Here is a 15,189-nt window from a genome sequence, read left to right on the forward strand (position 1 = left end):
CATAGGAGCTTGTTTTTAGGGCACCATGTTAAATCAATTCAGCTGAACACATTTTTTGTTTTATAGTTGTACCTCAATCCAGGATAGGTGTATTTCCATTTCAAGTGACTCTGGTTGGAGCATACAATGGTACAACTCTTCCAGTCCTTTAATATTTCGCTTAAATGGCAGTTAAAAGGGACTATTATTAAAGCAGCATAATCCTACCGTGGTCCTATTGGTCACGAATGAGGAGCAATAAGGAATTAAACCTTGGATCAAATATTTTATTGAAAGAGGTACGGTGTAGTCTATAAAAATGTAAATTTGTCTAAAACCCCACACAAAACCTCTGCAAATATCTTGAAGATGTCCAAATGGTTAGATTACAAGTGAGGCAACAAGAAGGAAACTATGCTACATAGAGTCCCACTGCATCCTTAGGACTGAGTAGACAACCACACAAAGTACAAGTGCTTTGGACAGAAGTTGCTTTCTCACACTAGTCCCGCTCATAATGAAACAATTTGGTATTTTGGAAGATTTTGTGTTACTGCTTTTCTTGCTAAATAAAGTGTCACTGGTGTCACACGAGTGACATTTCCAGGTTAGCTGTGTGTTTATAAGCTAACTTGGCAGCCAGGAGCTAGCTCTCAAGGCCCAGGGCCAGACATCTTGTGTGTGCTTTTATTCCACGTGCAGATGAGGATTCAAATTAGCCAGGTAATGCAGTGTTCAAAGTAGTCAGCAACATAGCTGCTTAAGTCCAGGAATTCTATCCAACAGCGCCACATGTGGGAGAATTTGGAGCACACAATGACAGGAAAAGCAATGCTACAATTGAAGGCAGAGTGCTAATGACTAAAAAGCTCGGCGTCACCGACATGTGGCCCCTTGGCAACCCTATAGTCGTCAGAACCACATTCCAAACAGACAGTCATCTATCAGTTTTGCACCAGATGAGCCATATCATTGGAACAGAATAAATTACGTCCCAACCACTCTCATACGTGTAACTGATTCTTCCCCAGCACTACGGCATTAGCAATTTTCTAATAAAAACAATTGCAGTATAAAAAACTCTGTATTTAGAGGTTAGAAATACAAGGTCACAAACAGCTGCTCTTCATATAAACAGATTGATCTGCAGCCAGCTTGCACGAATTTTAAAGGGTGACTGGAAGCCACGTACGATTTCAAAAGAATGAAGTTTTAAGGAGTATTCTGCCAAAATAGTAATTTATTTTAACAATCAGGACAACAATGACCAAACATTACTGAACAACACTCGGAAATAGGAGTTCACATTCATGTCAGATAAGGGGAATACGGCACGGACAACTTTAAAAACAGAACTGTGCAGTGGTCACATAGAAACATTTCTAGGCTGAAGATTCTAAAAATAACTTGGGCCCTCGTTAAGAGTTTGGCAGACAGGATACTCTACCACAAAAATGGCAAGTTACCCTGTCTGCCAGACTGGCCACTTGCTGTATTTGGAGTCAGGTGGAATGTAATGTGTCCCCCAGCAAAAACTTTACACCGACAGCCAGATGGGCTTGGAGCAGTCATGTAAGTACCTCACACCGTCCACCCTATTTAGAGCGGATGGCATAAAGTACTTTGGAACAGCCAGGGAAAGACTGGTAGTTCCCCAGCAGAAAAAAGTAACATGACCCCAAACCAAAACCCAGGGAGAAAACTCCCAGGGTGTCAGGCTCATTAGTATTTGGTTTTACTTACGGTTTGGAACTTTATGTAAAGCACACACGTTTTTTGAGCAGTCGCATAAAACATGCCAGTTGCTCAGCAAACTTTTAGTGCATACAGATCAGATGCCATGGCAGCTACACCTATTAAGGCACAGAGATCTATCAGGGTAGCAGATATCTCTAGATATGGCAGCTGATACTCTGAATGAAATAAGACCCTTATAGGTTTGTTGGGATATCAGGATTCCCCAGTGAGCATTGACCCCAATTTAAAAATGGAATGAAGACAGGTGTGATACCAGTTTCTGAAATGTGCTTGTTCCTGGCATATTTTGTATTTGAGTTATGAGGCTTTTTGCTATACATTGTACACCAAGCAATACACCATTCCCTTTCTAAAGCAGAATGCAAGACCTGTCTCTTATTCAGAGTTGCTGCTTTCATAGCACAGGATATGAAATACATCTGTACATCACCGTGAAGGATTTGGCAGGTGAATATTAACATGTTCACCATCAAGAAGCACTCAAAGAACTTACAACTGCAGGCTCATTGATCAGTTTTTCAGATCTAACTGATCAGATTTGAGAATCAAAAATCTGTAATATAAACAAAACATTGGTAGAAACATTACTCTTCAGAAAACATCATCTGGACTAGGTCCTTCTTCAGACATTGGTCTTCAACCAATTTCTCATGCTGAAAAAAAGAGGAAGAACACAATTAACAGACATCCGTATATGTCCTCCAGCTTTGCCCAACAAGCTAAGATGTAATCTGCCACAAAATGTGTAACAAAGAAAGGAATGCAACAGCTTTAAAGGATAGTCTCACATCATCCATAAAGATTAATATTACTTCTGTATGTTTTCAATTCTGTTCTTTGAGGTAGACGTTTTATATAAAGGTAGTGCACAACAAATACATAACAGACCAATGTAAAAAGTGGATGGGGTCAGACAAACGAGTCATGATTGTCATAGACGACCTGAGGCCAGCATGTAATTAATGTGATCTTGTCTAGAGTGTTGTTGTCGATGCTGGCTTTTCCAATAATTAATAAGGGCCCCATAAGCAAAGGGGAGCAGTCACAGCGGGAGACGTGGTGGAGAAGGGTCTAGGTGACAAAGGGGTCATAGACAAAAATGCTTTGATCTTCAAGAATGCCTCATGGCTTTTATCATCAACAATGGCACAGTTGAAGCAGCGAGTTTTGAACAATATATCAGCCCGGCACAAATCAGAATTGTCAATCAACTTTTTCCCCTCCTGACAAACTTTCTGAAAAATTAGAAAACCTCCAGAGTTTGGCTTCTGCAAGTGGCTCCAGATGCATATATTTGACTTGACAAGGTCCATTCTTCACTTAAGAAGTTAAAGATCTCACATCTCTCATCACAATAGTCTTGGAAAGATGATACAGACTGAATCCATCTAAGTTTTGGAGAAGAAGAGTCCTAATATTTAGCAGTTTTTTACCAAGCTTTTATCAGCCAGCTCATGCTAAGATGGCGGAACTAAGGGTCAAAAGGGCTTAATTTTGTTGGGGGGGGGGGGGGGGGGGGGAGGGGAGAATATGCTTATTTGGTTTTCATTTGCATTTAACAAACAAATTAACAAAATGGAAAGCAAAATAATTAAATATCAGTACAGTGTGTACAATTTACAGCATGCTGCTTAAACATTAAATGTGTAGAGCATCTATTTATTAGTTGCCTCAAGATATCGCTATTGAGTGTTAAAAATTTTAAATGGGTTATTCCATTCGCTAATTAATATGGTTTAATATGGCTTTATAGTCTGCCGTTAAAGACCCGCCCCAGCATTAAAGGCCGGTTTAGCCAAGCTACGGCGGGCTATAAATCTATTAGAACATTCGGTCTCATCTGGGTGAATGTTCTAATTAGTAAAACAAGGGCCTCACGGAGCACGAGGGGGTTGAACTCCGGGAGGCCTTTGTTCAGGGCTGTTGCTGTGTATGTTCCACAGCTAACAGCAGCGCGCAGAGTCACGGCTGTTAGCTTTTGAACAGTCACAGCAAGAGATGTGGAAAGGGGCTGAAGTCCGCATTTGGATCTCCCCGGCTTGGCTGATCTGCTTTTTGTAGTTCACCCAAGACAGGGGAGCAGAGCAGCATTCCCCCTCGCAATGCTCAAGCGACTCTGAGCTAGGGAGCAGGGTGGTGGGGAGGCTCCGGTGTATGCCCTGCAGCATAGCCTCTGCCTTTCGCTTGCCCCTGCCCACTCCATGAATTTTAGAGAGGGAGGGAAAGACTGTCTATTAGAACTTTGAAATGTTGAGTGCAGCGGGCCTATACCAGTTCATTCAGGCTGCTTCTGCTCCATTGTCTTCAATGGAGCTCTCAACATTCCAATGTTCTAATATAGCCTCATAGCCCACCGTAGCGGGCTACACCGGCCATTAAAGGCCTGCTCCAGCATTAAAGGCCCGAGCAGAACTTTAATGCCGGTAAAGCCCCACTACAGAGGGCTCTAAGGCTATTAGAACATTCCGCCTCTAGAGGGCAGAATGTTCTACCAAATAAAACAAAGGCCTCACAAAGCCCGAGGGAACTGTAATCCCCTCAGGCCCCGTGAGGCCTTTGTTGACAGCAACAGCTGTGTAGGACAATATTGGAATGTTGGAACTCCAGGCTTCTACCAGCCATTACAAGCCGGAGCACTCCATTGTCTTTATTGGAGCTCCCAACATTCCAATGTTCTAATGATACTTCCAGAGTTGCTACTGAAACAGAAAAAATCTCAGAATACGTTGACACATTTCTGAAACCCATGGTAGTCAACCTTCCGTCCTACATCAGGGACACAAAACATATTCTGAGTACCTTAGCTGATTTCACTTGGGAAGATGGGATGATCATGGTAACCTTGGATGTCACAGCGCTGCATACCAGCATTAAGAGGGAGGCAGGGATGATGGCGGTAAGAAGAATGCTGTACAACAGATCAGCAACCACTTGGGAACATACCGAGATGCTGATGGAAATGGTGACACTGCTACTAGACAATAATGTGTTCCTATTTCAAGGTGACTGGTACAGACAAAAGCAGGGTGTTGCAATGGGCTCCAGATTTTCTCCTTCGTACGCCAATCTCTATATGGGATGGTTCGAAGCGACGATGATCTGGGGCCCATTGGGCACCAGTTGGAATGATTCAATATTATACTGGGGAAGGTACATTGATGATTGCTTTATGATTTGGACTGGGTCCCAAACACAACTCACTGAATTCATAAAACATCTAAATTTCAATGATCAGAATATCCACTTCACCTCGGAACAGAGCAAGAATAAAATTTCCTTTTTAGATGTGGAATTTTATGTGGAGGACGGATGCTTACAGAGTAGACTATTCAGAAAAGCAACAGCATGTAACTCTGTACTCCATGCATCCAGCTCACATCCACAACATCAAATTCGGTCGATCCCATATGGAGAACTAGTGAGGGTGAGACGGAATTGCAGCACCAACACTGACTTCGAAACACACAAGAGAAGTACCCTTAATAGATTTAAGAATCGCGGATATAATCAGGAGATCTTAAGAAGGGCTGAGCGGAGAATTGACACGATCACTAGGGTAGATACTCTGAAAGAAAAAACGGTGGCGACCAAACAGGACAATAAGATCAGACTGGTGACAAGCTACAATGACTGGTCCGGGATCTTGAGACGAAATCTCACTAAACATTGGAACTTACTGAAGGCAGATCGATCACTCAGAGACTACATCAATGACAAACCAGACATAACTTTCAGGCGGGGCATCTCACTTAAGAATATTTTAAGTCCGAGTTATCCCACACCCAGAAACATAGACAACTGGTTAGTCACACATGTGGTTTTTCTGGTTGTGGACAATGCACAGCATGCAAATGGGCACACGCTAGAATCACAGAATTTCAGGGCCCAGGTGGCAAGGCTTACAAAATCAGGACCAACATCACATGTCTCACCAAATTCGTGATTTATGCTATAGAGTGCAAATGTGGGAAGATATACATTGGCAGTACCATCAGGCCACTACGAGACAGGATCAGAGAACACATGAGAGCAGTTAGGAATGGGGATATGAGATACCCCATAGCTGCTCATATGTCTATCTGCACTAAACAAACAACTATGAAGCATTTTGAATTCTATGGAATTGACTACATACCCAGACACCCCCGGGGCGGTAATAGGGAATTGACACTGAGACGCAAGGAGGCACTATGGATTTTAAAAATGAGAAGTACTGAATGTGGTTTGAACATCGACCATGAGTTACATTACTTCTTGGGCAGATAGACTGTACTGACAACCACAGTTAAGCAGCTGAAACTATAAACACAACACACGATATATCCAAACATAATGGCGAATTGTGTATGTTTAGCTTAAATTATCAAATAACAATTGTGGCTCGCAAGGTTATATTTCTATATACTTTACTCTTAAATATTTTATTTCAAACTATATACTTAAACACAATGGCGTATTGTGTATGCTTAGCCGAGTAATCCGATGATAACTGTGGCACGCAAGGTTACATCTCCGCTTACTCCACTTATGACCCTAAATGTTTATGTTTTTTGTGTGTGTATTTCCAGACGCAGGAATATGCTAATGAACACCATATGTTTATCATCTACTTGTTTAAATATTTTGGACATAGTCAAACATTTCTATGAACTACTGCTGAATTTGCGTATCAAACAAGTTCTCGATCTAACTTATGGAGAGATTCAAGGACACTTATTGCTTACTTTTAAGAAATGTACCGACCGGCACTAATACAGCCGACTCACGTACAAGTCACGTTCATAATCTGACTAGAATATAAGTCGCGACCGGCTTTGAATCCACAACGGGCGAATTTAGGCATCTACAGATCTTAAATCGGTGAATATTCAATTTAGGATCACTGGAACGTTAACTCGACACCCTCACACGACTTCGGAATATATAGACCATAGATTGATTCTTATCAATATTGGAATGTATTGCGCTGGGATGCTCTTGGGTTACTACGCGCTCTACAAAATCTTTAAATAAATAATAAATAACATACTGCATACGATATGGTCCAACTGTCAAGAGAGAATTAATATAGTAGTGATGTTACTTAGCACCCATAAGTTCTGAATCCCAATACGAAAGATGGGAGACATTGGAATAACATAGAGTCTGTTTTCTATGTCACTTGCAGTGACGCACATTATGACGAGCAACCCGGATATATTTATGGCTTGACCCTCGTTACGTTGAACAAACACTCGTAGTACGAGTTGCCACACTCGGCGGACCCGACGATTGCATATCGCTGACTGGATTGAGGACGAGGGCACTAGAATTGTAGGAGTACGCCAGGTAAGGGTGAAGCTACGTTTATAACAGGAGGATGAAATGAGAGAATAGAACTTAAGCTTTGCGGTCTTCTATTGTAGTCACTCTTCCAAAGTGATACGAGTACAAGTTTGGGTATAGAGTGAGGAGCCTGTATTTTGGATCGATTCACGGCTTTAAAGAGATACCGGGTAAATGTAGAATGGTTACAGGAATCTCACCAGATATATTGAACATATATATTTGAGATTAAGCGTTTTAGATAAAGCATACGAAGATTTTACACATTTTATTTGTAGTTTTGCCTGTGGTGGAACTATTGGAGTAACTAGCTTTTGTTTATTCGGTACGGGGGAAAGGGGCTTAGACCCGGTTTTCAGCTACGGATTTGAGTGGAGTCTTGAGCAATATGGTTTATACTATAGTTTTTCTTGATCTTGACACGTATATCTCTTATTTTCATAGAGAAGTGTCGAACACGAACACCTCTCTGGCAGATCTGTGACATCCCTCGTTCCCATCATTGAACATAGACCCCCATGTGGGCCGGAATTACAACCACATTTAAAGTAGGTCTTAGTCAATTTTTACCATAAGACTTGCTTGCCATCGTACGGTTCGAGGTCTTTCTGACATTAGACTATTCTTATTTGTTTTCCTTATATAAACCGAATTTTCCACAAATACGAAGAGAGGTAAATATTCAACCTCAGCACTTTGGTGTAATTTGTTCAGTCACGTTTGGTTAGCTATGGCATGACGCTTACTTCTCACGACGGCACTAGTGTTATCAATATTTCACTGAATTAGAAGTTTCACAAAACAATCACTTCAAATCACAATCGGGCCTTCTCTCTCTCCATTTGTTTGGTTTGCTTTCAAGACTATTTGTCATCATTCCCCTATTGGTTCCTATCTTTCTCTTTTTGAAATCGATTTTCCAGCACGCAATTATTCACTTTTGTTAATGCTTTCAATTCAAAACGAAATGTTGATTACTGTGGATTCTTAATTCCTGTATTGACCTTCACGGTATGTGTTGGCATTTATCTGTTTGTTTGCACAGCCTTGAAGAAGTCGTGGGAGTACACTCTCGTTGCGACGAAACACGTGTTGGCTGTGAATGGCTGTAACGCTGATACTTCACCTGAACACGTCTTAATAAAGAAGACAAGAAGAAGACTGTATTCTGTCGTATGATTTGCCTTTTATGTACTCATATTCTAATGTATGAAATAGACGACGAGAAATATATCATTTACGTGTGCTGAGGCTTCAGTAATCAGCGGGCCTATACCAGTTCATTCAGGCTGCTTCTGCTCCATTGTCTTCAATGGAGCTCTCAACATTCCAATGTTCTAATATAGCCTCATAGCCCACCGTAGCGGGCTACACCGGCCATTAAAGGCCTGCTCCAGCATTAAAGGCCCGAGCAGAACTTTAATGCCGGTAAAGCCCCGCTACAGAGGGCTCTAAGGCTATTAGAACATTCCGCCTCTAGAGGGCAGAATGTTCTACCAAATAAAACAAAGGCCTCACAAAGCCCGAGGGAACTGTAATCCCCTCAGGCCCCGTGAGGCCTTTGTTGACAGCAACAGCTGTGTAGGACAATATTGGAATGTTGGAACTCCAGGCTTCTACCATCCATTACTATCCGGAGCACTCCATTGTCTTTAATGGAGCTCCCAACATTCCAATGTTCTAATGATACTTCCAGAGTTGCTACTGCAAGATCCCATACAGCTATATCGCAGTCTGTAGGAATAGTAGTCAGTTTCTGATTCCGCATTCGGCTGTTACCTAATTCCTCAACTCTAGTGCACAATTTTTCAATACTGGACTGGTGGGCTGTCTTGAAAGCATAGGGATTATTCTCTTTGTCAGTCATGCAAGCCAAGCTTCATTATTTTTATCTAGAGTTTGGTCACTTTCTTATAGGATACTATACTCCACTATATCTAACAGTCGTGGACAAGGGGGTAAGTGACAAACTGATCACAGTCCCATCAGAAAATACTGTTGGTTGTAAATACATCAGAGCAGGGGACATGTCTACGTTTATAATGGCTTAGTGTCAGTTTGGTATTCCAGGTTACGATTTTGCAGTTCCTGTAAATCTTTCACTATCAAGCCGGTTTAATTTTTTTGTGTCCATTGTCACTCCAGGCCTCTTCTAAATGAGTGAGACTTGCATTTAATGTGGCTAAAAATGTCCTGTACAGTGTAGTTATACACTTGCCCCCTTCTCCCAGAGCCAATGTTAGATTCACCAATGTAACACAGGTTCCTTCCGAAAATAAGGCCACGTCTTCCCAAGACCTTTGATAATCTGTACAGACGTGAAATAACCTTGCTCTATTTGTATGTCACGTAGTTCAAAGTGCCGCAAAGCCCAGAAACGGCCCCTCATTATCGGGTCATGTCCCACTTCCTGTCCCGCTGCCGCTGTTCTCTCTCCCTTATCTTTCAAATATGTGGTGTATAGCCTCCAGAAATTCTTTGGTCTGCTCCTTGGAGGGAGCAATTCGCTAAAGCTCTCAGATTGTATACAGCAATAAAGTACAAAGTGCGACCATTGTGTTACTGTGGGTAAGGGGCCCCTCAACCAGCACATTGCTACTCTGCGCTTTGCCATAAGCAGGTCCAAGTCCACCAGTCAACGAGTTGCCCCTCGGTAGTTTTTTAGAGTAGCCTAGCAACGCCAATGCTGGGTCCGGGGGCATCTCCAACTCAGCTATTGCACTAATCTCACGGAATATATTTTCCCAGTATCGGTATACACCTGGACAGCTCCACGCTACATGTATGAAATCCGCTGAAGTGGCCCGGCATCTATCGCGTATAATACACTCTGTTAAGATATTTAAAATGTATCAATCTATGTTTCCCATGTAGAGATATGCGCTGTGTGTTTATGCAGCAGTAGGTCCACATGGCGTCATCAATAGTTATTTCCAGGTCGCGCTGCCAGGCCAATCTAGCCTTGGTATACTGGTTAGCTCTCTGCGACATTGCTAGTCTATAGATATTGGAGACAAGCTTGCGGGAGGATTTTGTTTTGATGAGGTATGTTAATTCTTGCACTTCCGGAGGTCCGTTAAGTCGTCCCCCAGTTGTTGTCCAAGCGCACTGTGCACTCTGTGAAACTGGAAGCGTTGAAGCAAAGTGGGTGCCTCTACAAATGTATTTAAAGATGATTTTTGAGTGACATATCATGTAGGGGGTCTTATTACTAATATCACTTTCGGGCCCGGGGCACTGCTGCTGTGGAAAGCATGTATTACCTATGTAATGGCATTCCAAACTGACGAAACCTTTTTTACATTACTGCTGGCAACCGTGCTTGATGCACCGAGATGTTCACTGCTGGTAATTTTGTATATGGTGGCCACTATTGTAATCTTGCCTAATGTAATTGTAATATCACTTATATAGCGCATGGCTACCCGTAGGCATCCCAGCGCTCTTGGCACACAGTGACCCTGGGCTGATCCGATCTGCATTCCTACTACGAGCTAGTTTCTAGGGAATAAAAAAGTTTTAAGTTTCTTCCTGAATTGAAGGAAGGTCTGTTCCTGCCTCAGATTACAAGGGAGGGCATTCCATTCTCTTGCTGCTTGCAGAGAGAAGAGCCGACCGCCCGAGCGTGCTCGTTTTATTCTGGGGATGATTGCCAAATTGTGTTCACTAGAGCGGAGATTAAGTTGGGGTTTGTAGGGATTTATCAAATTTTCCAAAATGGAGGGGCCTTCTCCATGCATGATCTTGTAGGTGATGCATAGGGATTTAAATCGCACCCGTTCCCTCACCGGGAGCCAGTGGAGTGATCTTAGTGCTGGTTTTGCCGACATATACCGACTAGTTCCAGTCAGAATTCTAGCAGCATAATTCTGCGCCACTTGTAAGGTCTTAAAAGTGGATACCGGTGCCCCAAGGTAAATAGCATTCCCGTAGTCAATTCGTGATAAAACCAGGGACTGAACTACGGTTTTCCTTGCTTTTTCAGGAAGTTGGGGCAGGATTTTGCGCAGGGATTTAAGTATCCCATGACAAACTGCAGACGTCTTCCTGGCCTGCGTATGGAAGGACAAGGCGTTGTCAAGCCAGAAGCCTAAACTCTTTATTTCCGACTTGGGCGGTGGTCTGGCACCCATACACGCCGGCCAAGCTAGACATTCGGGAATATCCTGCTTTCCTAGAAGCATCAGCTCAGTTTTTCCTCCATTAAGTCTGAGCTGAGACACGTGCATCCAATTTACCACCACTTCCAAACAATTAGCCAAGTTGTTCGGGGGGGCATCTATTTGCTGCAGGGAAAACACCAGCTGGGTGTCGTCCGCGTAGCTTATTAGCTGGATGACAAACGGAGCTACTAGTTCCGCCAACGGGGCCATGTAGACATTAAACAGTGTGGGGCTGAGGGACGACCCCTGTGGTACCCCACACTGTAACGGGAGAAGGCAAGAGCAGTTGTTTCCTTCAAACACCTGAAAATATCTTTCCTCAAGAAAGGATCTCAGCCATTCCAAGGCTTTCCCGTTTACCCCAATCTTTTGAAGACGCGCCAGCAACAGGTGATGACTTACCGCGTCGAAGGCGGTACTGAGGTCCAGAAGGATAATGGCCGCGCTGCCACCTGCATCCAAAATCCTTCTGGCCTCTTCTACCACCCTCAACAATGCCATCTCCGTGCCTTGTCCCTTCCTGAACCCCGTCTGGGATGGATGGGGAAGCTTGTATTTCTCCAGAAATGCCGCCAATTGGGTATTTATCAATTTTTCGGTTAGTTTCCCCATCCCAGGTAACAAGGATACCGGGCGATAATTCGCCAGGTCTCCTGGGTCGAGTGTTCACTATTTCAATAATATTAGTACCTGGTGATGATTTTAAATGAACATAAATAGCTCTTATTACATGCATGGTTGGAGACACCTGTTTTACAGCATTTCTCAATGCCCTCAAGCAACAAGGTCAGATTTGCCTCGCACACATTCGGTATATTGTGGTTCAGATATATACCAATATATCTAAATGGTATCAAATACATTATCAAAGGAACTGCGGCAAGCGTCAGTGGGTCAAGGCTAGAAAAAGAGGCAAGCGTCAGTGGGTCAAGGCTAGAAAAAGAGGTAGTATTAATTTGGGTAAGCTCAGCTTAAAGCCGGACTTGGATCCAATTCTCTCTAGTACTTCTTTAATTCTATGGGATGCTATGGCCAGCTTTTTAACCATCAGCAACACGATGAATGAATAAATGAATGAAAAGCCTACTGTAAAACACAACAGCTGCTTCACCTGGAAGCGTTCTGGCGCTCAAACCAGCTAAAAGTTATAGATAGGTAACCCTAATGAGATTAGTTTTGAAACCTGATTTGAACACCAGCTCAGAATCAAGTACTCTCAAAACTTTCAGAAGCAAGTTACACATTTTGGCTGCCCAAACAAGATCTACAACCTGATGTTTCTTAATGACGTACTGGGAAACGTAGCTTTCCTTGATTTCCTAGCCAGGGTGTAAAGCTCAAGTCTTCTCTGCAAGTACAAAGGCCCTTTATGACAAAGTGCTCTAAAAGAAGGTAACATTGCCTTAAATTTGATCTTTAATTTAACATGAAGCCGATGCAACTGCTCGAGATTCTCTGTAGTAGATTACCTCTTAGAGCAGTTCAGAAACAAATGAGCAGCAGCATTCTGTACTAGAAAAAGTTTCAGCTGGAAAGTCCTAAGTAAAGCAGATCAGCATAGTCCAACCTGGATCAAAGCATGCACCACCGTTTTCAGAGTATGTCCAGGAAGTAATTTCCGAGCTTTTTTATTAATGATCTGAGCAATGCATAACACGTCGCTATAATAGGTCAGATTCGAGGTCTTAAAAAAAAAAATAAAAAAAAGAAACGTCAAATTTAATACCCAGAATTCTCGCATCAGGTTTCGGAGTGCGTGGGTATTTATGATCCAGCGAATTTGGCGGTTAAGGGGGGGTGGATTGGCCAAATACCAGAATTTTAGATTTATCTGAATTCAGATTCAGCCAGCTGTTACTCATCCAGTTGGCCACCGCGTGTGCAAGCAACCTTTAAAATTCTCTGCCACTGTGTGCTCTATTTGCTGAAATGACAGCATTAACTGGGTGTCATCTGCATACAAGACTAGTTGAAGCCCCAATGTTCGATGGCCTTCCCTAACTGGGCCATATAAATGTTAAACAACATGGGACTCAATGCTGAGCCCCGAGGGACACCATATTGAGGCTTTTTTTAAACTGGAGGTGAAAGGTGGAGGAACAAATCGCGAACTCCCTTTACAATTAAAAAAAAGACTTCAACCAGCGGTATGCCGTCCTGGTTATCCCTACCTGTTGGAAAGTAGATGGTTAGTAGGGGCCAATGTATATCTGCCACTGGCAATAAGGCCACTAACCCAGTCTAGGGCTCAGAATAGGTCTTAGAAAATGATTCCCTTGCTCAACCCTTCTTAGCTTGGCTGCGAGCAGGCAGGCTTAACTTCAAAAACAGGTATGTAAAGCATTTAAAAGCACCAATTCAGTAAATAATTAGGATACAACACGCAATAAAAATCCAATACCAATTTATAAGATTAGGAAAAAAAAATATCTTTAAAATGACACCAAAAAAATAAAACTCCAACGTAGGGAACCGGATATATGAATTTTTAAAGATTTAGCACTATATAGCAGATATAACTCTATAGCGCCTATTGGGACATCTAGTCGCGCTAGACCGGGTCAAAGTTTCAGGCCAACGGCGATGAAGTCATGAGCGGCTACCCATCACGGTAGGTCTCAGTCAAAGCTTTTACCTTCTGACTTAGAAACTTTTCTGGAGCTTTTCTTCCCGGGGTCCCTCGAAGCTCTCAGCCAGTCCGGATTCGATAATGGTTCGCCGGCTTTCCTTGCGACGAGCTCCCAGTCAAACTTATTGAAGACAGACCTCCTGAGCTTTTCAGCGGGATGAACAAGGGCTCCAGGCCGACTCGCGTTTTAAGGTGGGCGGCTTGGCTCTCGCGGTTCGTCCCGGTCATCTTTTCAACGTTCAGACTTAAGAATCTTTTACAGAGCTTTTTCTTGCATTGTCCCTCGATGCCATTCACCAGGCGGGATTCGGTGAGGGTTTCAGCCTACTCCCGGTCATACTCTGGAAGTCGAACCTCCGGAGCTTTTCAGCAGGATGAACCTGGACGGCAGACCATCTTGTGGTTGAGGGTCGCCGGCTTGGCTGGCAAGGTCGAGTCGGTCCACTTATGGAGTTTTTTTCCAAAGTTTCTCCAAACTTATGGAACTTTTTCCTGAAGTTCCCCAAAGGGTCCCAAAGTGTCCAAATCTTACTCCAAGGGTCTGGAAGCTCCTAGATGGACCTTGAAAGACTGGGACTTCAGTTCCCACAATCCACTTGGACAAAACCCTTAAAACTCTACATGATAGTAATCCAGGCTGAGGATTCTTGGTGGTGATGTTCCAGGTGAGCTCTGTTAACCTGCAGCTTGCACTCTTTAGTCCATTTAAAGCAAGGAAGTCCACAGGGCTGTTCTGGATGGTGCAGAAGGAGCGGTCTTCAGAGTGCAGGGCCTGGTTGAGGCACATCAGACTCCTCAGCGTGGACCCTTCTTGCCCTCTTAGGTTTCAAGCAGCAGATCCGACAGGCTCTGCCCCTCTCAGATACTTATTCTAAGATCTCTGGGTCAAGCAGGATGGCATTCCTGTCCAATGAGGTGCAGGGCAACACCCCAGGGTATGACTCCAAATTGTGACACTATTTCCTCCTAGAGAGCACCATTGCCCCAAAATTCATCAATGCTGATTTTCCAGCATGGAAAGACAAGTTGGCTAAACACAATTCCAGGATGGCTCATCTTCATAGTTATCTCCCCCTTGCATCTGCTCATTCCTTCCTTAAGCCTAGCATCTGGCAGAGTTAAAAGAGGAGAAGTTTAATTGAAACTGGTATCTTCTGCCCGTCTCCTCTTTCCATAGCAGTATATTGTTTACGACCCCTTTTCCTGCACTGGCATTCCTGTGTAGCAGAACTCTGCCCTCCCAGAAGAGCTGGCTAACCCCAGGGGCTCTTTATCACCTCAAAGGAGACTGGCTAAACCACTTAACTCTAACCAATCATGACAGACAACTGGAAA

The 15,189-nt window shown here is 43.2% G+C and overlaps 1 protein-coding gene across 1 annotated transcript in view; it reads right to left on the bottom strand.

Moving 5' to 3' along the window:
* Positions 1-1,201: 1,201 nt before the first annotated feature.
* TXNDC17 (thioredoxin domain containing 17) overlaps positions 1,202-15,189 on the bottom strand; it is a 59,405-nt gene continuing 45,417 nt past the window's right edge. Inside the window, exon 4 of the mRNA XM_085649898.1 lies at positions 1,202-2,390. Coding sequence (XP_085506024.1) covers positions 2,322-2,390 — 69 coding nt within the window. The 3' untranslated portion in view covers positions 1,202-2,321. The remainder of the gene's footprint in view (positions 2,391-15,189) is intronic.

The sequence above is a fragment of the Triturus cristatus genome, chromosome 3_2 (assembly GCF_964204655.1).
Source record: "Triturus cristatus chromosome 3_2, aTriCri1.1, whole genome shotgun sequence".
NCBI lineage: Eukaryota > Metazoa > Chordata > Amphibia > Caudata > Salamandridae > Triturus > Triturus cristatus.